Source organism: Mya arenaria, chromosome 5 (assembly GCF_026914265.1).
Source record: "Mya arenaria isolate MELC-2E11 chromosome 5, ASM2691426v1".
In the NCBI taxonomy this organism is placed as follows: domain Eukaryota; kingdom Metazoa; phylum Mollusca; class Bivalvia; order Myida; family Myidae; genus Mya; species Mya arenaria.
Genome location: NC_069126.1, coordinates 64,657,736 through 64,683,519, shown reverse-complemented (window position 1 = coordinate 64,683,519; position 25,784 = coordinate 64,657,736). Strand labels below are relative to the sequence as shown.

Sequence of the window (25,784 nt, the reverse complement as noted above, 5' to 3'; positions counted from 1 at the left end):
AGATAAACAAGTACCCGTATGGAACTCTTTTTTATTGCCTTCACTTTGCTGCACCCAGAACTATTTAAAGAACGATTTGACTATTAACATAATCTGAATCACTGCGCGAATATCTATGACAACCAGGAATTGTCATATATCTATGCGCACATTATTTTCACTACGAACAAAAAAGTTCCAGCGATAAAATACATTTTTACATTATTTTGTTTAACTGCGGTGAGAGAGAAAAACATCTACCATAGTCGCTCGTGTAAGATAGGTTCATACCAACCCTCGCACAGGGTGATCTGCGGAAACAGGTAAACCTCACTCACTCACTCACTCACTCACTCACTCACTCACTCACTCACTCACTCACTCACTCACTCACTCACTCACTCACTCACTCACTCACTCACTCACTCACTCACTCACTCACTCACTCACTCACTCACTCACTCACTCACTCACTCACTCACTCACTCACTCACTCACTCACTCACTCACTCACTCACTCACTCACTCACTCACTCACTCACTCACTCACTCACTCACTCACTCACTCACTCACTCACTCACTCACTCACTCACTCACTCACTCACTCACTCACTCACTCACTCACTCACTCACTCACTCACTCACTCACTCACTCACTCACTCACTCACTCACTCACTCACTCACTCACTCACTCACTCACTCACTCACTCACTCACTCACTCACTCACTCACTCACTCACTCACTCACTCACTCACTCACTCACTCACTCACTCACTCACTCACTCACTCACTCACTCACTCACTCACTCACTCACTCACTCACTCACTCACTCACTCACTCACTCACTCACTCACTCACTCACTCACTCACTCACTCACTCACTCACTCACTCACTCACTCACTCACAAGAGTTCTAATGCTGCTGCTGTAATATAAAAAATTGAGTTTAAACAATCGCATTGGAGGTATGGTTTAGTACTGAAATGATGAATATTCGATTCTTCGTCAGAATAGATATGGCCAGAACCCCTGATGCCACTGTCCTGCAAGGCGATTAGTCAAACATTAATTGATAATTGATTTTTGTATGATTTGGTATTTTGTGTTTGACGTGAAATGAAATTGTTTGTCTTCCGATGTCTATTAAGCCGAAAGATTGTGTCTTTAAAGAGGGTCAAATAAGATGTATAAGTTGTACCACCATCAATACAATTGTTTTAATTTACCGAAAATGATGAATATATATCGAAAACAATGTTAACTAGGATACCGTTTTTACGGGATAGGATAGGATACACGCTTTTTCTACCTTATGAGACTAAAGTTGGTCACTGTAATTTTTTTAGCACTCACGGAATCATTTAATATTTGTGCATTTACAGCTGTGAAATACATGGTAATAATATTGTTATAAGTAATCACTATTTTCCATAAATGCTTCATTTTGTAAGTAGTGGTAAATCACTCAAGGTTAATCACTCAAAAAATTGTGCTATACATGTGTATGTATTGATTTTAAAGATGAGTTTCACTTTCAATGTTTGTCTGATAGGCCTAGAAAAGTGTGCCTTCAAAAGTCATAGTTGAACGTTTGTCTGATAGGCCTAGAAAAGTGTGCCTTTAAACAAGGTCATAGTTAAACGTTTGTCTGATAGGCCTAGAAAAGTGTGCCTTCAAAAGTCATAGTTGAACGTTTGTCTGATAGGCCTAGAAAAGTGTGCCTTCAAAAGTCATATTTGAACGTTTGTCTGATAGGCCTAGCAGAGTGTGCCTTCAAAAGTCATATTTGAACGTTTGTCTGATAGGCCTAGAAGAGTGTGCCTTCAAAAGTCATAGTTGAACGTTTGTCTGATAGGCCTAGAAGAGTGTGCCTTCAAAAGTCATATTTGAACGTTTGTCTGATAGGCCTAGAAGAGTGTGCCTTCAAAAGTCATAGTTGAACGTTTGTCTGATAGGCCTAGAAGAATGTGCCGTTATACAAAGTCATAAGTGAACGTTTGCCTGATAGGCCTAGAAGAGTGTGCCTTCAAACAAGGTCATAGTTAAACGTTTGTTTGATAGGCAAAGAAGAGAGTGCCTTCAAACAAGGTCATAGTTGAACGTTTGTCTGATAGGCCTAGAAGATTGTGCCATTATACAAAGTCATAGTTGAACGTTTGTCTGATAGGCCTAGAAGAGTATGCCGTTATACAAAGTCATAGTTGAACGTTTGACTGATAGGCCTAGAAGAGCGTGCCTTCAAAAAGACATAGTTAAACGTTTGCCTGATAGACCTAAAAGAGTGTGCCTTCAAAAGTCATAGTTGAACGTTTGTCTGATAGGCCTAGAAGAGTGTGCCTTCAAACAAGGTCAAAGTTAAACGTTTGTCTGATAGGCCTATAAGAATGTGCCTTCAAACAATGTCAAAGATAAACGTTTCTTTGATAGGCCTAGAAGAATGTGCCTTCAAACAAGGTCAAAGTTAAATGTGTGTCTGATAGGCCTAGAGGAGCGTGCCTTCAAACAAGGTAAAAGTTGAATGTTTGTCTGATATGCCTAGAAGAGTGTGCCTTCAAACAAGGTCAAAGTCGAATATTTGTCTGATAGGCCTAGAAGATTGTGCCTTCAAACAAGGTCAAAGTTGAATGTTTGTCTGATAGGCCTAGAAGAGTGTGCCTTCGAACAATGTCAAAGTCGAATGTTTGTCTGATAGGCCTAGAAGAGCGTGCCTTCAAAAAGTCATAGTTAAACGTTTGTCTGATAGGCCTAGAAGTGTGTGCCTTTAAACAAGGTCAAAGTTGAATGTTTGTCTGATAGGCCTAGAAGAGTGTGCCTTTAAACAAGGTCAAAGTTGAATGTTTGCCTGATAGGCCTAGAAGAGTGTGCCTTCAAGAAGTCATAGTTAAACGTTTGTCTGATAGGCCTAGAAGAGTGTGCCTTCCAGACGTCATAGTTAAATTTTTGCCTGATAGGGCTAGAAGAGTGTGCCTTCAAGAAGTCATAGTTAAATGTTTGCCTGAGAGGCCTAGAAGAGTGTGCCTTTAAACAAGGTCAAAGTTGAATGTTTGTCTGATAGGCCTAGAAGAGCGTGCCTTCAAAAAGTCATAGTTAAACATTTGCCTGACAGGCCTAGAAGAGTGTTCCTTTAAACAAGGTCATAGTTGAACGTTTGTCTGATAGGCCTAGAAGAATGTGCCTTCAAACAAGGTCAAAGTTGAACGTTTGTCTGATAGGCCTAGAAGAATGTGGCTTCAAACAATGTCAATGTTGAACGTTTGCTGATAGGCCTAGAAGAGTGTGCCTTTAAACAAGGTCAAAGTTGAATGTTTGTCTGATAGGCCTAGAAGAGCGTGCCTTCAAATACGGTCAAAGTTGAATGTTTGTCTGATAGGCCTAGATGAATATGCCTTCAAACAAGGTCAAAGTTGAATGTTTGTCTGATAGGCCTAGTAGAGCGTGCCTTCAAACACGGTCAAAGTTGAATGTTTTTCTGATAAGCTTAGAAAGGTGTGCCTTCAAAAAGTCATAGTTGAACGTTTGTCTGATAGGCCTAGAAGAGTGTGCCTTCAAACACGGTCAAAGTAAAACGTTTGTCTGATAGGCCTAGAAGAGTGTGCCTTCAAAAAGTCATAGTTGAACGTTTGTCTGATATGCCTAGAAGAGTGTGCCTTTAAACAAGGTCAAAGTTGAATGTTTGCCTGATAGGCCTAGAAGAGTGTGCCTTCAAGAAGTCATAGTTAAACGTTTGTCTAATAGGCCTAGAAGAGTGTGCCTTCAAGACGTCATAGTTAAATTTTTGCCTGATAGGGCTTGAAGAGTGTGTCTTCAAGAAGTCATAGTTAAATGTTTGCCTGAGAGGCCTAGAAGAGTGTGCCTTTAAACAAGGTCAAAGTTGAATGTTTGTCTGATAGGCCTAGAAGAGCGTGCCTTCAAAAAGTCATAGTTAAACATTTGCCTGACAGGCCTAGAAGAGTGTTCCTTTAAACAAGGTCATAGTTGAACGTTTGTCTGATAGGCCTAGAAGAATGTGCCTTCAAACAAGGTCAAAGTTGAACGTTTGTCTGATAGGCCTAGAAGAATGTGGCTTCAAACAATGTCAATGTTGAACGTTTGCTGATAGGCCTAGAAGAGTGTGCCTTTAAACAAGGTCAAAGTTGAATGTTTGTCTGATAGGCCTAGAAGAGCGTGCCTTCAAATACGGTCAAAGTTGAATGTTTGTCTGATAGGCCTAGATGAATATGCCTTCAAACAAGGTCAAAGTTGAATGTTTGTCTGATAGGCCTAGTAGAGCGTGCCTTCAAACACGGTCAAAGTTGAATGTTTTTCTGATAAGCTTAGAAAGGTGTGCCTTCAAAAAGTCATAGTTGAACGTTTGTCTGATAGGCCTAGAAGAGTGTGCCTTCAAACACGGTCAAAGTAAAACGTTTGTCTGATAGGCCTAGAAGAGTGTGCCTTCAAAAAGTCATAGTTGAACGTTTGTCTGATATGCCTAGAAGAGTGTGCCTTTAAACAAGGTCAAAGTTGAATGTTTGCCTGATAGGCCTAGAAGAGTGTGCCTTCAAGAAGTCATAGTTAAACGTTTGTCTAATAGGCCTAGAAGAGTGTGCCTTCAAGACGTCATAGTTAAATTTTTGCCTGATAGGGCTTGAAGAGTGTGTCTTCAAGAAGTCATAGTTAAATGTTTGCCTGATAGGCCTAGAAGAGTGTGCCTTTAAACAAGGTCAAAATTGAATGTTTGTCTGATAGGCCTAGAAGAGTGTTCCTTTAAACAAGGTCATAGTTGAACGTTTGTCTGATAGGCCTAGAAGAGTGTGCCTTCAAAAAGTCATAGTTAAACGTTTGCCTGATAGGCCTAGAAGAGTGTGCCTTTAAACAAGGTCAAAGGTTAATGTTTGTCTGATAGGCCTAGAAGATTGTGCCTTTAAACTAGGTCAAAGGTTAATGTTTGTCTGATAGGCTTAGAAGATTGTGCCTTCAAACAATGGAAGTTCTTATCTCCACCTAATATCAATCCTCCCCGGCGTTCAGTATTTCATCACCCTGTTTATTTACCATAACCATTTCTGTCTCGGTAATTCAAACCGTGTGTTGCTTCCACCGAGTTATATCCTTGATACTAATATACATACATATCGCCATAGTGCTTTAAAGTCCTATATATTTATAGAGGTTAATTAAATTGGCATATTTAACACGCGTTGTTAAACACACACCAACAGTATCACTATTTAACTATTAATTACACTGTAATTTCCAGACAAGGTGTAGGTAGTTGTGTTTATAATTAAACTGGTGTACTTCGGCTTAAATAAGTCGTGATATATTTTGGTGTTGTAAGTATGGATATTATTGAAGACAACAAAACTGCTGTTTTCGAAGAGGGGAAAGAAGATGCTCTACACACGTAAGCTCTTTCTTGTTACATTTAGTGTTTCTGAAAATGCTGCTGCTGTAGTATAAAACATTGAGGTTAAACAATCGCATTGGAGGTATAGTTTAGTACTGAAATGATGAATATTAGATTATTCGTCAGATTAGATATGGCAAGAACCCCTGATGCCACTGTCCTGCAAGGCGATTAGTCAAACATTAATTGATAATTGATTTTTGTATGATTTGGTATTCTGTGTTTGACGTGAAATGAAATTGTTTGTCTTCCGATGTCTATTAAGCCGGAAGATTGTGTTTTTAAAGAGGGTCAAATAAGATGTATAAGTTGTTCCACCATCAATACAATTGTTTTAATTTACCGAAAATGATGAATACATATCGAAAACAATGTTAACTAGGATACCGTGTTTAAAAGGTGCAGAAAACAGGCTATTACGACCTTATGAGACTAAAGTTGGTCACTGTAAATTTTTTAGCACTCACGGAATCATTTAATATTTGTGCATTTTCAGCTATGAAATACATGGTAATAATATTGTTATTAGTAATCACTATTTTCCATAAATGCTTCATTTTGTAAGTAGTGGTAAATCACTCAGGGTTAATCACTCAAAAATTGTGTTATACATGTGTATGTATTGATTTTAAAGATGAGTGTCACTTTCAATGTTTGTCTGATAGGCCTAGAAAAGTGTGCCTTCAAAAGTCATAGTTGAACGTTTGTCTGATAGGCCTAGAAGAGTGTGCCTTCAAAAGTCATAGTTGAACGTTTGTCTGATAGGCCTAGAAAAGTGTGCCTTCAAAAGTCATAGTTGAACGTTTGTCTGATAGGCCTAGAAGAGTGTGCCTTCAAAAGTCATAGTTGAACGTTTGTCTGATAGGCCTAGAAAAGTGTGCCTTCAAAAGTCATAGTTGAACGTTTGTCTGATAGGCTTAGAAAAGTGTGCCTTCAAAAGTCATAGTTGAACGGTTGTCTGATAGGCCTAGAATAGTGTGCCGTTATACAAAGTCATAGTTGAACGTTTGCCTGATAGACCTTAAAGAGTGTGCCTTCAAGAAGTCATAGTTGAACGTTTGTCTGATAGGCCTAGGAGAGTGTGCCTTCAAACAAAGTCAAAGTTAAACGTTTGTCTGATAGGCCTAGAAGAATGTGCCTTCAAACAATGTCAAAGATAAACGTTTGTCTGATAGGCCTAGAAGAGTGTGCCTTCAAACAAGGTCAAAGTCGAATGTTTGTCTGATAGGCATAGAAGAGTGTATCTTCAAACAAGGTCAAAGTTGAATGTTTGTCTGATAGGCCTAGAAGAATGTGCCTTCAAACAAGGTCAAAGTCGAATGTTTGTCTGATAGGCCTAGAAGAGTGTGCCTTCAAACAAGGTCAAAGTTAAACGTTTGTCTGATAGGCCTAGAAGAATATGCCTTCAAACAAGTTCAAAGCTAAACGTTTGTCTGATAGGCCTAGAAAAGTGTGCCTTTCAACAAGGTCAAAGTTGAATGTTTGTTTGATAGGCATAGAAGAGCGTGCCTTCAAACAAGATAAAAGTTGAATGTTTGTCTGATAGGCCTAGAAGAGTGTGCATTCAAACAAGGTCAAAGTTGAATGTTTGCCTGATAGGCCTAGAAGAGTGTGCCTTCAAGAAGTCATAGTTAAATGTTTGCCTGATAGGCCTAGAAGAGTGTGCCTTTAAACAAGGTCAAAGTTGAACGTTTGCCTGATAGGCCTAGAAGAATTTGCCTTCAAACAAGGTCAAAGTTGAATGTTTGTCTGATAGGCCTAGAAGAGTGTGCCTTTAAACAAGGTCAAAGTTGAACGTTTGTTTGATAGGCCTAGAAGAGTGTGCCTTTAAACAAGGTCAAAGTTGAATGTTTGTCTGATAGGCCTAGAAGAGTGTGCCTTTAAACAAGGTCAAAGTTGAACGTTTGTCTGATAGGCCTAGGAGAGTGTGCCTTCAAGAAGTCATAGTTAAACGTTTGCCTGATAGGCCTAGAAGAGTGTGCCTTCAAACAAAGTCAAAATTGAACGTTTGTCTGATAGGCCTAAAAGAGTGTGCCTTCAAGAAGTCATAGTTAAACGTTGGTTTGATAGGCCTAGAAGAGTGTACCTTTAAACAAGGTCAAAGTTTAATGTTTGTCTGATAGGCCTAGAAGAATGTGCCTTCAAACAAGGTCAAAGTTGAACGTTTGTCTGTTTTGCCTAGAGGAATGTGCCTTCAAACAAGATCAAAGTTGAACGTTTGCCTGATAGGCCTAGAAGAGTGTGCCTTTAAACAAGGTCAAAGTTGAATGTTTGTCTGATAGGCCTAGAAGAGCGTGCCTGCAAACACGGTCAAAGTTGAATGTTTTTCTGATAGGCCTAGAAGAGTGTGCCTTCAAAAAGTCATAGTTGAACGTTTGTCTAATAGGCCTAGAAGAGTGTGCCTTCAAACACGGTCAAAGTTAAACGTTTGTCTGATAGGCCTAGAAGAGTGTGCCTTCAAACACGGTCAAAGTTGAATGTTTGTCTGATAGGCCTGGAAAAGTGTGCCTTCAAAAGTCATAGTTGAACGTTTCTCTGATAGGCCTAGAAGAGTGTGCCTTCATAAAAGGTCATAGTTGAACGTTTTCTGATAGGCCTAGAAGAGTGTGCCATTATACAAAGTCATAGTTGAACGCTTGTCTGATAGGCCTAGAAGAGCGTGCCTTCAAACAAGGTCAAAGTTGAATGTTTGTCTGATAGGCCTAGAAGGTTGTGCCTTCAAACAAGGTCATAGTTGAACGTTTGCCTGATAGGCCTAGAAGAATGTGCCTTTAAACAAGGTCAAAGTTGAACCTTTGTCTGACAAGCCTAGAAGAGTGTGCCTTCAAAAAGTCATAGTTAAACGTTTGCCTGATAGGCCTAGAAGAGTGTGCCTTTAAACAAGGTCAAAGTTGAATGTTTGTCTGAAAGGCCTAGAGGAGTGTGCCTTCAAAAAGTCATAGTCAAACGTTTGCCTGATAGGCCTAGAAGAGTGTGCCTTTAAACAAGGTCAAAGTTGAACGTTTGTCTGATAGGCCTAGAAGAGTGCGCCTTTAAACAAGGTCAAAGTTAAACGTTTGCCTGATAGGCCTAGAAGAGTTTGCCTTTGAACAAGTTCAAAGTTTAATGTTTGTCTGATAGGCCTAGAAGAATATGCCTTCAAACAAGGTCGAGGTTGAATGTTTGTCTGATAGGCCTAGAAGAGTGTGCCTTTAAGCAAGGTCAAAGTTTAATGTTTGTCTGATATGCCTAGAAGAATGTGCCTTCAAACAAGGTCCAAGTTAAACGTTGGTTTGATAGGCCTAGAAGAGTGTGCCTTTAAACAAGGTCAAAGTTAAACGTTTGTCTGATAGTCCTAGAAGAGTGTGCCTTTAAACAAGGTCAAAGTTGAACGTTTGCCTGATAGGCCTAGAAAAATGTGCCTTTAAACAAGGTCAAAGTTGAATGTTTGTCTGATAGGCCTAGAAGAGTGTGCCTTTAAACAAGGTCAAAGTTGAACGTTTGTCTGATAGGCCTAGAAGAGTGTGCCTTCAAGAAGTCATAGTTAAACGTTTGCCTGATAGGCCTAGAAGAGTGTGCCTTCAAACAAAGTCAAAATTGAACGTTTGTCTGATAGGCCTAAAAGAGTGTGCCTTCAAGAAGTCATAGTTAAATGTTTGCCTGATAGGCCTAGAAGAGTGTGCCTTCAAGAAGTCATAGTTAAATGTTTGCCTGATAGGCCTAGAAGAGTGTGCCTTTAAACAAGGTCAAAGTTGAATGTTTGTCTGATAGGCCTAGAAGAGCGTGCCTTCAAAAAGTCGTAGTTAAACGTTTGCCTGATAGGCCTAGAAGAGTGTGCCTTTAAACAAGGTCAAGGGTTAATGTTTGTCTGATAGGTCTAGACGAGTGTGCCTTTAAACATGGTCAAAGTTGAACGTTTGTCTGATAGGCCTAGAAGAATGTGCCTTCAAACAAGGTCAAAGTCGAATGTTTGTCTGATAGGCCTAGAAGAGCGTGCCTTCAAAAAGTCATAGTTAAACGTTTGTCTGATAGGCCTAGAAGAGTGTGCCTTTAAACAAGTTCAAAGTTGAATGTTTGTCTGATAGGCCTAGAAGAGTGTGCCTTTAAACAAGGTCAAAGTTGAACGTTTGTCTGATAGGCCTAGAAGAGTGTGCCTTCAAACAAGGTCAAAGTTGAACGTTTGCCTGATAGGCCTAGAAGAGTGTGCCTTCAAACAAGTTCAAAGTTGAATGTTTGTCTGATAGGCCTAGAAGAGTGTGCCTTTAAACAAGGTCAAAGGTGAATGTTTGTCTGATAAGCCTAGAAGAGAGTGCCTTCAAACACGGTCAAAGTTGAATGTTTGCCTGATAGGCCTAGAAGAGCGTGCCTTCAAACACGGTCAAAGTTGAATGTTTGTCTGATAGGCCTAGAAGAGTGTGCCTTTAAACAAGGTCAAAGGTGAATGTTTGTCTGATAAGCCTAGAAGAGAGTGCCTTCAAACACGGTCAAAGTTGAATGTTTGCCTGATAGGCCTAGAAGAGCGTGCCTTCAAACACGGTCAAAGTTGAATGTTTGTCTGATAGGCCTAGAAGAGTGTGCCTTCAAACACGGTCAAAGTTGAATGATTGTCTGATAGGCCTAGAAGAATGTGCCTTCAAACAAGGTCCAAGTTAAACGTTGGTTTGATAGGCCTAGAAGAGTGTGCCTTTAAACAAGGTCAAAGTTAAACGTTTGTCTGATAGTCCTAGAAGAGTGTGCCTTTAAACAAGGTCAAAGTTGAACGTTTGCCTGATAGGCCTAGAAAAATGTGCCTTTAAACAAGGTCAAAGTTGAATGTTTGTCTGATAGGCCTAGAAGAGTGTGCCTTTAAACAAGGTCAAAGTTGAACGTTTGTCTGATAGGCCTAGAAGAGTGTGCCTTCAAGAAGTCATAGTTAAACGTTTGCCTGATAGGCCTAGAAGAGTGTGCCTTCAAACAAAGTCAAAATTGAACGTTTGTCTGATAGGCCTAAAAGAGTGTGCCTTCAAGAAGTCATAGTTAAATGTTTGCCTGATAGGCCTAGAAGAGTGTGCCTTCAAGAAGTCATAGTTAAATGTTTGCCTGATAGGCCTAGAAGAGTGTGCCTTTAAACAAGGTCAAAGTTGAATGTTTGTCTGATAGGCCTAGAAGAGCGTGCCTTCAAGAAGTCATAGTTAAATGTTTGCCTGATAGGCCTAGAAGAGTGTGCCTTCAAGAAGTCATAGTTAAATGTTTGCCTGATAGGCCTAGAAGAGTGTGCCTTTAAACAAGGTCAAAGTTGAATGTTTGTCTGATAGGCCTAGAAGAGCGTGCCTTCAAAAAGTCGTAGTTAAACGTTTGCCTGATAGGCCTAGAAGAGTGTGCCTTTAAACAAGGTCATGGGTTAATGTTTGTCTGATAGGCCTAGACGAGTGTGCCTTTAAACATGGTCAAAGTTGAACGTTTGTCTGATAGGCCTAGAAGAATGTGCCTTCAAACAAGGTCAAAGTCGAATGTTTGTCTGATAGGCCTAGAAGAGCGTGCCTTCAAAAAGTCATAGTTAAACGTTTGTCTGATAGGCCTAGAAGAGTGTGCCTTTAAACAAGGTCAAAGTTGAATGTTTGTCTGATAGGCCTAGAAGAGTGTGCCTTTAAACAAGGTCAAAGGTGAATGTTTGTCTGATAAGCCTAGAAGAGAGTGCCTTTAAACAAGGTCAAAGTTAAACGTTTGTCTGATAGTCCTAGAAGAGTGTGCCTTTAAACAAGGTCAAAGTTGAACGTTTGCCTGATAGGCCTAGAAGAGTGTGCCTTCAAACAAGTTCAAAGTTGAATGTTTGTCTGATAGGCCTAGAAGAGTGTGCCTTTAAACAAGGTCAAAGGTGAATGTTTGTCTGATAAGCCTAGAAGAGAGTGCCTTCAAACACGGTCAAAGTTGAATGTTTGCCTGATAGGCCTAGAAGAGCGTGCCTTCAAACACGGTCAAAGTTGAATGTTTGTCTGATAGGCCTAGAAGAGTGTGCCTTCAAACACGGTCAAAGTTGAATGATTGTCTGATAGGCCTAGAAGAGTGTGCCTTCAAAAAGTCATAGTTAAAGGTTTGCCTGATAGGCCTAGAAGAGCGTGCCTTTAAACAAGGTCAAAGTTGAATGTTTGTCTGATAGGCCTAGAAGAATGTGCTTTCAAACAAGGTCAAACTTGAATGTTTGTCTGATAGGCCTAGAAGATAGAAGAGTGTGCGTTCAAACAAGATCATAGTTTGTCTTTTGGGATTAACTATATTTGTAGTTTTGTTTTGCATAAATGGACCTATAGTTTTAATACGACAGTACTTAAAAGAGCAATATTGTATGTTCACAGGCATATTCAAGACATATTCATGAGATTGGTTTGACTGATATGGTTTTTGGCAGGCATTTCTGCAAGCTGATCCGAGGTAGAACTAACTCACGTCTATATCCATGACCTTGCATATAATCAGTCAAGTATTCGCTGGCAGCAGATAAGTACATGCGGATCCGTTTACATCGAATACAAAAATATCTTAATTATTCTGCCGTTATATCTTACAGGTAATCAATCGATTCAAGTACAAAACTAACCTTGCCTTGGCCTGTTTTTGTCTTAATATATATTTACATGTTTATCAAATCGTATCTTAAAACAAATATATCTTCTTAACTCCATATATAGACCAGACTTGAGTGCTTTATATATGTGTCCTTATTTTAGGACTTTCTCCTAGTTTCAGAAGTGCTTTATTAAGGCTCCATTAGATTTAAAGTCAGTATCAGAAAACACGAACTTTAATGCTATTTATTTTCTAACATTGAATATATCAAATGAAGATAAGAAGCGACATATTAATCTTATGTCTGCCATGATTTAAAACTACTGGTTGGAGAGCAGTATCCGGCGGGAAGCAGATGCCGGCAGTTGACTTTTTTTATTTATGTTTTTCATGGCAGTTGAAGTGCATGGCAATTTATAATAAATAATCATACGAAATTGACCCCTAGTTTGCGTAACTACAAGTATTATTTCCGTCAATACCATTCCTAAAGAGAAAATCTTTCCAATCTTGAACACCTGTCAAAATTTCCGGATTCTGCTCTCCAACCAATATTTTGAAAGAAGATTGCTTCATAAGTAACCTTCATGGTACATATGGTTGTTTTAAGGTATTGCTTATGAACTTGATAATAATACATGTAATGATAATATAAAATACCGGATATTTTTTAAATAACCGTACTATGTTTTATCCAATCAAGTCTGGACATTGCTCGAATTTGTTTGTTTAGATCCAACGGGCACGTAAAGCTGCACAACGCCCGCCTCAAATCCATCCAAGACGACCACCTTTATCATATCGCCCTCTCAACCGGAAGTGACGATCTCAGGCGCCTCTTCGGAGATGTCAAGGTATTAACACTGTAATTCAAGCTTGATTGACGTATCATATTCTGTGGTTTTAATTTATAGACTATGGAAGAACGGCAGGGGCGTAGCTGCCCATACGCGAGTACGCGGCTGAATCCACATGATCCTGACAAAAATCAGCCATCCGCCGAGTTAAGGGTTTATTTGTTGATATATGATCCTATAACTGGCCAATTTCCAGTACTAAATAAAGCAACACAGAACGCCCAGAATGCACGAGATTGCACCATTGTTGTCAAAACTTTCCGGGAGGGGGTGCATGCCCCCAAACACCTTACAACAATTATGAACCAACACGAATAGAGGGCTAGCTGTGTCCCTGAATGGTATCTATTTCCTTTTAATGAAATATGCCACGACATACGTGAACGACATTAAAGACAGGGCGACCCCGCAGTCACTTAATACATCTGACCTAGCACCCAAACAATCATGGTGGTTACTTCGTATATATTCTCATTCAGGTTGTGTGTTTTGGCGGCCAAGCGACACGAATGGAAAAGTTTGCGTGGTTTATCGCGCGTGAATTCGATGTCAGCGACACGGTTCATAACTTCGCTGCCGGCACGGACCGTTATGCCGTGTACAAGGCCGGACCAGTTCTCTCCGTCAGCGTAAGTATTACGGTCGCTGCGTCCGTCTTAATCTCTAGTTGAGATTGTGCCAAGATGCATTTCACAAAGCAAGTATCCATTTGCGACAAACATGTTTACGCCCATTCTATTAAAGTTTGTTTTAATACATGCCATTGTAGATAGATAGCAGAAGTGTTAGCAACATGTTATTGCCGTGTTAAATAACGCTTTTCATGACATATCATACTTGGTATTTTATTTAGTATTTTTTATAACATTTGTTTTCTAAAATACAATGCATTTGTCAACCCTCTCAGTATAGATAATTCAATATGGACAATAGTGTTCCAAGCGTTGTTATATAGGTGTCATATGTCAGAGGAAAAGACGTCACATTCTGTAGTTTAACTGTGACACGTATCAACTTGCACTGTTTTTCTCCCACCTCTCTTTGCAGCACGGTATCGGCATCCCCTCACTGTCCATCGTCTTTCAAGAGATTGTGAAGCTGATCTACTATGCTGGTTGTGAAAACGTCACATTCTTTCGCATTGGCACGTGCGGTGGTATAGGTAAGATGACGACATTTCCGGAATGATTCTATACTTCTACCTAGATAGTTTAACACAGCCAAAACCTTTTGCATAATGGGTATTCATTAACAACGACTACTCAAAGATTTGCAATACTAAACTAAAACACACACACGCACGCACGCACGCACGCACGCTCGTACGGACACACACTCAAATAATTCGTACATTAATATATCTATGAATTAATAGTGTTGATAATGTTGTTATCATAATCTAATGCACCAGTCGATTGTAACCACGCCCCCACGCAGGTCCGGAGAATAGCGGGGACTTTTACTTTCGGTCTAGCCAAGCCCGGGTAAAATCCCCGCCCTGCGGTCACGAACTGCTGGTATTATCCCCGTCAAATACCCCCGCACCCGAGGGACCCTAGGTAAAGTATATTCCTCGCTATTTTTGGCGCGAAGACAAAACCACCGCATTCACCCGGCACTGCGGCCCACCTGGAAGGTAAAAAACGGCCCATTTCCCCGACTATCTTCGGTATACCCCCGGATCTCGGGGGGGGGGGGTCGTAGTTACAATTAACTGGTGCATTATCATGAGCTAGCCTTCTGTCCATATAATTACTCCCCGACAGGTCAAATCGAGCGTTTATTTATAATTATAATCAGATGGTATTATAGGATCTTAATCCCGCTTCGGTATTTTTCTGTAGCGGTTGTGTTATATCTTATATATATTCTCGAGGTCCCGCTGTGAGCGAAATTCACAAAATGTACTGCACGTATATAATGTACAGTGTCAATACGGATCCAGTCATTGCATGAAGTTAAACTATTTTGATTTTAATGTGTGTAGAAACAACTATGGATACTAACAAAATGTGTGAACAATATCCGCGTCTGGATGGATTTGAATATTCTGCAGATAAATATTTTGAAGAAGCTGGTATATTTCATTTAACGGGCAAAAACCTCAAGAAAACCGGTGCGAGTTTGTTTTTCAACACAATAATGAGTTCCTACATAGTATGTATTTATTCCTAGGATATTCGTTTTAACGATCAATTATTACATGTGTATGAAGAAAAGTAAGTTCATACGTCTTGTGGTTGTAGAAGACATTTTTTCCGCGTTAACACCTTACAATTTGGCCATAACTAAACAACCCTTAAATTAAAATCAACACGATACACATTTAAAATCAACACGATACACGATACACATTTAAAATCAACACGATACACATTTAAAATCAACACGATACACATTTAAAATCAACAGGATACACATTTAAAATCAACAGGATACACATTTTGCCATGGACAAGTTTCTGCATATAGATTTCTGCATATTATGTGTATGTGTAACAAGTCCCACAACTCTGGTTGTAATACCTATTGAATTCTTTTTCTTTTCGACTGAAATAAAAACAACCACAAAGTCTCTCAATGGGATCTGATTGTTCTCTGTAAACAAATGTGGATTATGATTTGCCACTATTTATTTCACATTTCAGGATTGGAGCCCGGCACGGTGGTCATCAGCGAGAAGGTTGTCAACGGCGTACTGGAACCAGTCTATAAACAGGTGGGCTCGCCCGTCACTCAAAACCGAAACTTATTTGGTATAAAGTGTTGGCATGGGGGTTTGGAATTTATCTAAAAGTTCTTGTCCGAAATGCTGCATTTTCGGTGTATTTTATAACTTTTTTTCTACATTAAAGTAAAAACTAATCTTTGACGGTTTTAGAGACGGATCCGCTAGTGAACTACAACATCTAGCTGATTGTGTAAGACCTTGTTTAAAGCTGCACTCTCACAGATTGAACGTTTTGACAACTTTTAAAAAAAGCCAATTTTTGCGAAAATGCATTAAAACCAGTTATATAAGACTGCTGACAAAACATTAGATCGCAGATTTTTACATTAAGTTCAAAATGTTTTATACATTTTTCTTAAACCATTAACATCAGTTTATGCCATAAATCATTATCATTATTTTTCGAACGGAAACATGAAAATCTGCGATCTGATCTTTTGTCAGCGGTCTTTTATCGTTGGTTTTCAGATATTTACGAAAAAACTTTGCTCTTTCCGAGACAAAAAATAAAAAAGGTTGTAAAAACTGTATATCTTTGAGAGCGCAGCTTTAATAAAATTCATATCTTATAAATTTCACTCGTGCAATAATTCATGAATCTTTTAATGCTTTATTTTCTCAATCAAAGGGGTTATGTGGTATAATCCATTTCCTACGCACTGTTTTTAAGCATCAACATATTTTATATGTAGATTTTGTTCCACTGTCATGTCATTTCATTAGACAATTTTACTACATATTTTAAAGCTATTGATAACCCAGATGATAGATTTTTTCAACCAGATGAAGATATCTTAAATTTTAATGAGAACATTATGAACAGTGAAATGAAAGTTATGTTTAGGGAATTAGATTTGCCGTTTAGCATTGATGAGCATTTTAAGGAATATAAAAGATTTAAATATGGGTCGCAGCTCAGGACCAGATAAAATTATAAATTAGCTCCTGTATCATGGTAAAAATGTATTAGGCCAAATATTATTGATTCTTTTTAATAAGATTATGCAAATTGGTTATTTTCCAGATAAATGGAGTGAAGGATATATTATTCCAATATATAAAAAAGGTTCATTAGATGATGTTAAATTTTTTAGAGGTATAACCTTGTTAAGTGTTATCGGTAAATTGTTTACAAAATGCATAAATGAACGCCTAAGCAAATGGGCAGAAAGTAACTATATTTATGTTGAAGCACAAGCTGGTTTTCGGGCCAAAATGGGTACAGTAGATAACATTTTTGTGTTAAACAGCCTTATTAATCATGTGATTAATAAAAAGCAGCAGCTATATTGCCTATTTGTTGACTATTCTAAAGCGTTCGATTATTTTAATAGAGAAAATATTTGGTATAAACTGTATAAGCTAGGTATTAGAGGTAAATTATTTGATGTCATTAAAAGCATGTATCAAAAGGTGAAATCTAGAGTAAAGTTACTAAAAGATACTGGTGAAATATTTGAAAGTTTACTTGATGTACGACAAGGGGAATGTCTATGCCCGTTTTTATTCTCCTTATACCTTAATGATTTAGAGGATGAGTTATTTCTTAAGGGGTCTAATGGTATTGATGCTTCATTGTTGAAATTATTTATGTTAATGTATGCAGATGACATTGTAATTTTGGCATAGATTGCTAACATTTTGATCATAATAAACTTACACTTCAAATAATTTGTTTGGTTTATTGTTATCTTGGAGTAGTCATGACGTCAGGTGGCTCATGGGTAGAATGTCAAAAAACCCTATCAGATCAAGCCCAAAAAGATGTTTACAAGCTTAAAAGATATTTGTTTAAATTCACGAACATATCTGTTGATCATGTTCTTGATTTATTTGATAAGTTGGTTAAACTTATATTGTTCTATAGTTGTGAAGTTTGGCGGTTTTCCAAGGCCAGTGGTATTGAACGAATTCATACTATGTTTTGTAAAAGCTTGATGTGTATTAAAATAACGACGCAAAATGACTTTAAATATGGAGAATTAGGTAGAACTCGCATCGACTTACTTCTATAGTTAAATACTGACTTAAGATATTACAATGTGCAGATAGAAAATATACGAGAGTTATGTACAATGTTTTACTGCAAGATGTTGAAAACAATCCTAGATGTATCAACTGGGTATCTATGTTACGAAATATGCTATGTAATTTTGGTTTTAATGATGTATGGTTAGCACAGGGAGTTGCTAATATTAATAAATTTGTTAGTGGGTTTAAACAACGTGTTAAAGACACATTTATTCAAAGCTGGTACAGTAGAATTGAAAGCTCAACTAGGGCCTCCTTTTACAAGATATTTACAAAATTTGAGCTTAGCAATTACCTGAAGAATGTTAATGTGAAGAAATATAGAATTGCCCTCACACGATTGTTAGTGTCATCACATATACTAAATATTGAAACAGGAAGGTGGTCTAACATTCCACGAAATGAAAGGCTCTGTAGTATTTGTAACACATTAGAAGATAAATATCATTTTCTGTTTGAGTGCAAGTTATATGATGAATTACGTGTAAGATATATTAAGAAATACTTTAGATTAAGACCAAGCATGTTCAAATGTACTGATATGCTACAGTCTAACAATGTATGCATACTTAGACATCTTGCTGTTTATACATATAACGCCTTCGAATTACGACGGCAAGCTAATACTGTTACAGTTGATAACTGATGCAACAATTAGAAAACTATAAACTACGAATTACCTTCAAATGTATAATTACATGAGACAGCAGACACAGGGACTGGAACTGAAAAGAAAACAAGACACAAAGAAATGCATTCAAATCGGATTTTACAAAAACATTTTCTTATTTACATTATATTTTGTTCTTTTACTGGTTATAACAACTGGGACCAGTCCTACTCCCAATTAACTTTTAATAAAGACTGGTAATTCATTATTAATAATAAATGAAACTATTAAATTATCCATTCAAATCTAAGTCATTTATTCTATGTCTACCATATCCTTCGATTCTGAAGAATCTCATCATTAAATGTTGTATTAAATGAAAGACAACTGTACTAAATTTCTTTTATCAGCTAATTATCAGTTAATAAACTTATCTGATTATCCATCGTGTACTGAACTGTTTCTACTGTCTCAAATCGAAAGTAACGTTAATCCTTGTTCAAACAAAATTGCATATGTCACTTAACTTCATCTGAAATTCAATTTTACACTTTCCATATTTTTGCATCTATTATATACACATGACACTTATTATTCGGTATTATTTGTTGTGTTTTGAATAATCTTTACCTTCACTCGTGTGTCAACGTCGTAAATGTAAACACACTATGCAACCCAAAGAAATACTGACGAAAAGAAGGTCGAAGATAACTGATTGTTAACCAGATTTTTCTATAAAGAACAAATCACACACTGTACAACTACGAGGGGGAGTCAATAGGTTCGTAAACGAGCGTTTTAAAAAAAACAAATGCGCGTTTGCGTGTAATGAAATTTAATATACACAATAACCAATATGTTTTCAAAACATGTACAAAAAATAAATGTGAATACAATAACAATTACTAATATAAATAAAAAATACAAAATACCCATCTGCAATACCGCGGCGCACTTCGGAACAATGTTATGACGTTGACGTTATGGGGGTTACTGTTTCTCAAAATACTCTCCACTCTCTTGGACACATTTCTGATGGCGGACGACCCATTTCCGGTACACCTCTGTGAACCATGTCTCGGACAGGGACGCGAACGATGACTGGACTGCGCTGCGGAGCTCTGCCAGACATTCGACACGTCTCCCGCGAAGATCGGCCTTCAGTCTTGGAAAAATCGCGAAGTCCATAGGGGCGAGGTCAGGTGAGTACGGCGAATGATTGAGAAGCTCAAATCCTAAAAAGTCAATCGTCATCAGTGTTTCCTGTGCACGGTGGGCCGGGGCGTTATCTTGGTGAAAGATGAGATTCTCGATCTCAACATCCGGGCGCTTCTTCTGGATGGCGTGAACGAGATCACGGCGCAGAACCTGTGAACAAATTAAAATAAAATTAGGGAATTAATCATAAAAGAAACAAACATGAAACACTTTATTATTTTTGTAAATAAGCATTTCTTTAAAATATAATATTTAAATCCAACTTATAAAACAATATTTTTAGACTTTTAATACTGTTTACCTTCTGAACATCACTTTTTTCGCTGACTTGATGACCTTTGCTTTCTTTGGTGGCGGTGAAGAGGGTCGTTTCCATACCATTGACTCAGCTTTTGTTTCAGGGTCATAGAAGTGTAGCCATGTTTCATCGCACGTGACGATTTTATTTAAGAAATGGTCGCCTTCTCTGGCGTGACGTGCCAGAAAGCACTGTGACGTTTCCACGCGCACGTTTTTTTTTCATTTTCCGACAAAAGTCGCGGCACCCATCGTGCTGAGACTTTCCTCATTCCCAGATCGTTTGTAATTATTTTATGCATTGTGCCGTGCGATAAATCAAACATATCTGCAAGTTCGTCGATGCTTCTTCGTCTGTCGGTAGAAAGCTCGGATGCAACAGCTAGCTTCAATGAGTCACTGGTTACCGGTCTTCCTGCTCGTTTGTCATCGTTGATGTCCTCTCTCCCATTTGAAAATCCCCCGTGCCACTTGTAAACTAAACTTCGCTTACATGATTGTCCGGTGTTTCCCTGGTTCATGAACTTGAGCGTGTCGGTGGGCGTCATTCAGACTCTAACGCAATGCTTAATGACAGCCCGCTTCTCAACGTTATCCATTGACATCATTTACTTGAAGATAATCCTAGTGTGGGTATTTTAAAAGGTCAGCGCACCGTTGTTGTTTATGGTATGACGTCAAAACTTCGTATATACATGATCGACACGTCAAAGTGACGTCAGTAAAAGTCTCGCCTGAATCACACGCTCTTTTCCCGCAAAAATGACGTACTTTATATAACATTGTTATGTTAGATACAGTGCCATTTCAAAGTGCGCCGCGTTGTTGACAGTGTATAATAATAAATCAATATAAAATATTTAAAATATGAAATAAGTTAGTAATTAATTTCCATATTTATTAAATCACATGTGAAATATGATGTTAAAAACAATTCAAGAAAAAAAAAGATGTACAATAAGCGACAAAAAGGGGTCGTTCACGAACTTATTGACTCCCACTCGTATTTAATTTATAGAAAAATATTTGGAAAAAGAATTTTATTTCAGTAAGGCAAAAGTTCCATGCCGACATAAGCTATTTAATCGATTCCTGTAATAGTCTAAATAACTTTCGCTTTCGATTTCAAATTTAGACTACAGTATAGTGAATGGGACGTTATTCGAAAGTTATCAAATTTTATAAATACTGCTGTTAATAATATTATACAAATGTACTATTTTAGAGTTTAATTCATTTATTTATTATTCATGATATGTGAGGAACTCAATAGATGCAGTTGCTATTTATTTATCTATTTGATACAACATACTTGTTATATAGTTTACATGTTCACTATTTGTAGTTCTATACGTACACCATTACATATTCTATGTTGTTTTGATCACGGGTCATGTTGGCCTATTTCAAATATATATTGTGTGTTATATTTCCATGAATAAACTTTCTCTCTTCTCTCTGTCCTCATTGGCGAGTTCAATTTGTAATAAAAACACATTTATTTTGCTAGTACATCCTCGGGCGTGCGGTTGAACGGCCGGCGAAAGTGGACAGCGACCTTATCCGCCAACTCCATGCCTGTAGCCAAAACGAGGACAAGTTCAAAACCGTGCTAGGAACCACCCTGTGTGCCGATGATTTCTATGAAGGTGATTTATACACTTTTAGTATACATGTTACGGGTCTCGTTCACGTTATAGGGTCGCAAATCATTTGTATTTATTTATTGTAAAATGTGAACAAATTGTGTGTACTAATGATAAAACATCTAAAAAGGTTCGGCCGGGCGGCGTCAAACTCACCTATGAAACTGAATAACTTTAGTAAGGGTTAACATATCTTGACTAAACTTGGTCTATAGAAAGAATTTATGGGTACCTTTCATAGGATTGCGTTTGGGGTCCCTAGGGTCAAGGGCAAGGTCACTGTTACTAAAAATAGAAAAACGGTTGAAACTGAATAAATTTAGTTAAGAATGACATATGTTATCTTAAATAGGTCTATAAGAAGAGTTTATGGATACCTTTCATGGGATTGCGTTTGGGGTCCCAAGGGTCAAGGTCATGGTCACTGTTACTAAAAATAGAAAAACAGTTGAAACTGAATAACTTTAGTTAGGGTTGACAGATCTTAATCAAACTTGGTCTATAGAAAGAGTTTATGGGTACCTTTCATGGGATTGCGATTGGGGTCCCTAGGTTGAAGGTCAAGGTCACCGTTACTTAAAATAGAAAAACGGTTGAAACTAAAGAACTTTAGTTAGGGATGACATATCTTGACTAAACTTGGTGTACAGGAAGAGTTTATAGATACCTTTCATGGATTGCATTTGGGGTCCCTAGGTTCAAGGTCACTGTTACTTAAAATAGAAAAACAGACACAGGCTGAAGTTCTTCTGTCAATCATTAAAAACCTGGTTTCGTTGCATTGCTGCGTTTCTTGTTTCTACTAGGTCAGGGCCACCACATTGACGCGTGTTAATGATTTTGAAAATGTTGTTTTTAGGATGGTATTGTTTTCAATTCTTTTTACACCACTAGGTCAGGGACGGATGGACGGGGCGTTCTGTGAACACGAGGAGGAGGAGAAGTTGCTATGGTTACGGGAGATAGCGGACCGCGGGGTGACCAACATGGAAATGGAGTCCCTTGGCTTCACGGCTCTCTGTGACCGCGCAAACATACCAGGTAAGTTGCACGGCTCTCTATGACCGGAGTGACCGGGCCAACATACCGGGTAAGCTTTAAGACACTATGTGACCGGGCCAACATACCGGGTAAGCTTCACGACACTATGTGATCGGGCCAACATACCGGGTAAGCTTCACGACACTATGTGATCGGGCCAACATACCGGGTAAGCTTCACGACACTATGTGACCGGGCCAACATACCGGGTATGCTTCATGGACCTCTTTGACCGGGCCAACATATCGGGTAAGCTTCACGGACCTCTTTGACCAGGGCAACATACCAGGTAAGCTTTACGAACCAAAATAACGGGTCAGCTCTTCGCCCGGGCCAACATACCGGGAAATCTTCACGGTCCTCTTCGGTCGGGCAAACATAACGGGTAATCTTCATGACCCTCTTCGGCCGTGCCAACATAACGGGTAAGCTTAGCGGCCCTCTGGGACGGGGCAAGCATACCGAGTGAAATTCATGGCCCACTGCGACTGGGCCAACAGACCAGATAATTTTCACGGCTCCGTGTTACCGGGCCAACATACCGGGAAGGCTTAACGGCCCTCAGTGTTCGGGCCAGCAAGTCCAAAACCCTTTGTGACCGGCATTACGGACCTCTGTGACCGGTCAAGAATATTGGTTAAGCTTCACGGCCAAATTTGACATAACATACAGGGTAAGCTTCATGACCCATGTGACCGGGCCAACATACCGGGTTAGCTAAACAGCCCTCTGTGACCGCGCTAACGTACCGGGAGGGCTTCACCGTCCTCTTTGACCGGACTAACCTGCCGGGTAAGCTTAGCGGCCTTATCTGACCCCACGGTTATCGGGTAAGGCTGGAGAAGGAACGTACAGGTTTAGAAGCATTGATAATCTAAAAAAAACAAAACATTTTTATTTTTTGCTTCCTCTTCTTCAATCTGGTTATAGCTATTATCTTCTTTCTATTTCTCCATAATCAAAGTGGTTAACTGTATGCCGGTCATTTACTTGATAAATAATGTCACAATTAGCTAAAACTGGATCCTTCTCCCTAATTAAACAATTATAGCGGTGTTACCTCCATGTTTTCCCAAGAACAAGGGAGTTGTCATGTTTCCCTGTATTAAAGTTAAAACCAATGCCGCCGTATGCTGTGAAGAAAAATACATCCAGACGGATTAGCTTTTCTTAAGTTGATAAACTGCAGTATCGGACAAATGACAATCAATATCACCATTTATGACATCAAAAAATGCTAACTATTCAACCATCGTCTTTCCGTCTGTTCAGGGGCAGTATGCTGTGTAACGCTGGTCGACCGGTGCGAGGGAGACGGGATCACCAACAACCTTCAGCTGTTACAGGAGTGGCAGACCTACCCACAGATCCTCGTGGCCCGTTACATCCGGAACCGCCTTGATCTCTAGCCGCTTCCCTTCTCCGCTGATCTACGTCGTCCGTGCCTGTCGATCAAGCACTGCAATGGCGTTTCACTCTTCAGGCGAACCGATACATGCCTCGTGTGCGCACCGCTAAATGCCTCTTGTGATTAAATTAAACATTCTTGTACATATTTTTGAATTGTTTCAATAGTTTGCCAAATCAACGCACTGGCGTTTATTTTGCCAGAATTATTGTGATTTGCCATTGATGTGGGTTTGTTTTGAGATATAATATGTTGAAGACATGTGTTTTTATAGAACAAAGTGTTATACAGACTGAGTATGCATTTCTTGTTTTCAGTGCAGCTTGCATTCGTTCAATACATTTCCGTTTCATTTTCTGTCTGCCCGTCGCTCGGCGGTCGCCTTTGGTCAATTATTCGCTGTGATTTGTTTTCATACACTTTTGAATTATTAACCTAAATAATTTTTGTGTTTAATCATGACGTCATATCGTTAAATATAAATTTGTTCGTCACAACTATCAACCATTTTAATGACTACAAGAACATCTTCAAACATCCCCGGTATTCTGCAACCTTCTCATCATCATTATTTATTTACCGTAGGGTGATAAACTGGCATAACCGCACTTTCCAATCAAGTGCGTTATTGGGGAGACTTCTTTTAGGAATTAAAGCATGTACTTTTCAGGTTTCGCAGCAAGTAGATAAGGTGCTATCATTTTTTACGACTAACAAGTATTGTTTTTATATGTATACAAGAAATATACGTCAGTTTTACTTTGTGGTAAAAATAACCACGTCCTGACCTTTGTATGCATTATTTGTACATAGATTGCTAACATTTTGATCATAATAAACTTACAACTCAAATAATTTGTTTGGTTTATTGTATCTGCACGTGTTTGATAATGTAATGTATGAATCGTTGTGTAGATGAAGTGTTACATATAACATACTAGTATAGTGTTACTGATACCTCATCCCAGGGTCAAGTGTATGCAATTAGATTGCATAACCCGTCTGGAACTTGCATAACCTGTCTAGTGCGGTGTAGTATATAAAGGTCGGTTTGGCTGCTAGTCAGGGAGCTTTGGTCGAAGAGAGCTTTTTGGGCGGGACGCCTTTTAGCAGGGAGGACGTTAATATCGCTCGGTGTTAGGATCCTGCTGGGAGCGTGACGCTGTTTAGAACATTTAATAAAGCTACTTGAACGGAGCGGGCGTTGTGTTTGAACTATACAACATAAAGTCGCAGTCCCTTCAAAAATAATAAAATGATGTGGTCGTTCGCCCAACATTTCCAACTGAGGCTTTCGCATAATTTGCGTTTTTACTATTTCTTTAAAGAATATTAATAAACCAGTTGTTAATATTTGTTTTATTACCGTTTCCGCAAGTTTTACAATATGTCTGGTCGTCTGCATTGCCGATTCCAATTTTTAGCTCGAAGAATAAGGAGGCTTTATTACTCGCCCCGGCGTCGGCGTTCGGTTCAAGTTCAGTTATAGAGCAAGTTGGCATTTGCACTTATAACTCAGACCTTATATTCAAAAGAATAACTCTGCAAAATATATTCATTTTAACATTCAAAAAATCCTTTTTCATCTACGTGGTCAGCCTTTTATAAAACCCTTCTTCACCTTTGTCGTCAGCAACATTCCTCTATTATATACAATCAGTTAACTGGTCAGCAATTGTGTACGTGCCGCTTAACAAAGCATTTCTATACCAAATGGTTTTCTGGATTCCAGATCATTTTAAAGCTGCACTCTCACAGATATACCATTTTAACAGCTTTTTATATTTTTTTTGTCTTGGAAAGATAGATCTGATCTGAACTACTTTTCCCGGCTTTGTAACTATCCGCATGTGCACGGCTCCGCTAGTAGACATACCACTGTAAAATGGTTAGTTCTTTGACTATAATAATGTTAATACAGAATAATAATAATATGTAGTATACATGCATTTTAAACATAAAAGTAGTAAGTAGCATTAATCATATGTACATAAGAATTATAGCATGACATAGTAATGTGTAGCTGGTAAGAAAATGTTATTATTTTTTACTATA

The 25,784-nt window shown here is 38.6% G+C and overlaps 1 protein-coding gene across 1 annotated transcript; it reads left to right on the top strand.

Annotated features, from left to right (window-relative positions):
• The first annotated feature begins 5,055 nt into the window (after positions 1–5,055).
• On the top strand, positions 5,056–24,531 carry LOC128235157 (uridine phosphorylase 1-like). Its single transcript, XM_052949899.1, has 8 exons — positions 5,056–5,366; positions 12,625–12,745; positions 13,228–13,377; positions 13,796–13,910; positions 15,396–15,466; positions 21,145–21,283; positions 22,175–22,321; positions 23,594–24,531. Exons 1-8 carry the CDS (start codon positions 5,302–5,304, stop codon positions 23,728–23,730), a joined length of 945 nt encoding a protein of 314 aa, XP_052805859.1. The 5' UTR covers positions 5,056–5,301; the 3' UTR covers positions 23,731–24,531.
• The last annotated feature ends 1,253 nt before the right edge of the window (positions 24,532–25,784 follow it).

Excerpts from the sequence above, each read along its gene's own strand:
- LOC128235157 (XM_052949899.1), top strand. The coding sequence starts at position 5,302 with ATGGATATTATTGAAGACAACAAAACTGCTGTTTTCGAAGAGGGGAAA. Across the intron at positions 12,746-13,227 it reads GCCTCTTCGGAGATGTCAAG|GTTGTGTGTTTTGGCGGCCA; the intron begins GTATTAACACTG and ends ATTCTCATTCAG. Across the intron at positions 13,911-15,395 it reads TGGCACGTGCGGTGGTATAG|GATTGGAGCCCGGCACGGTG; the intron begins GTAAGATGACGA and ends TTCACATTTCAG.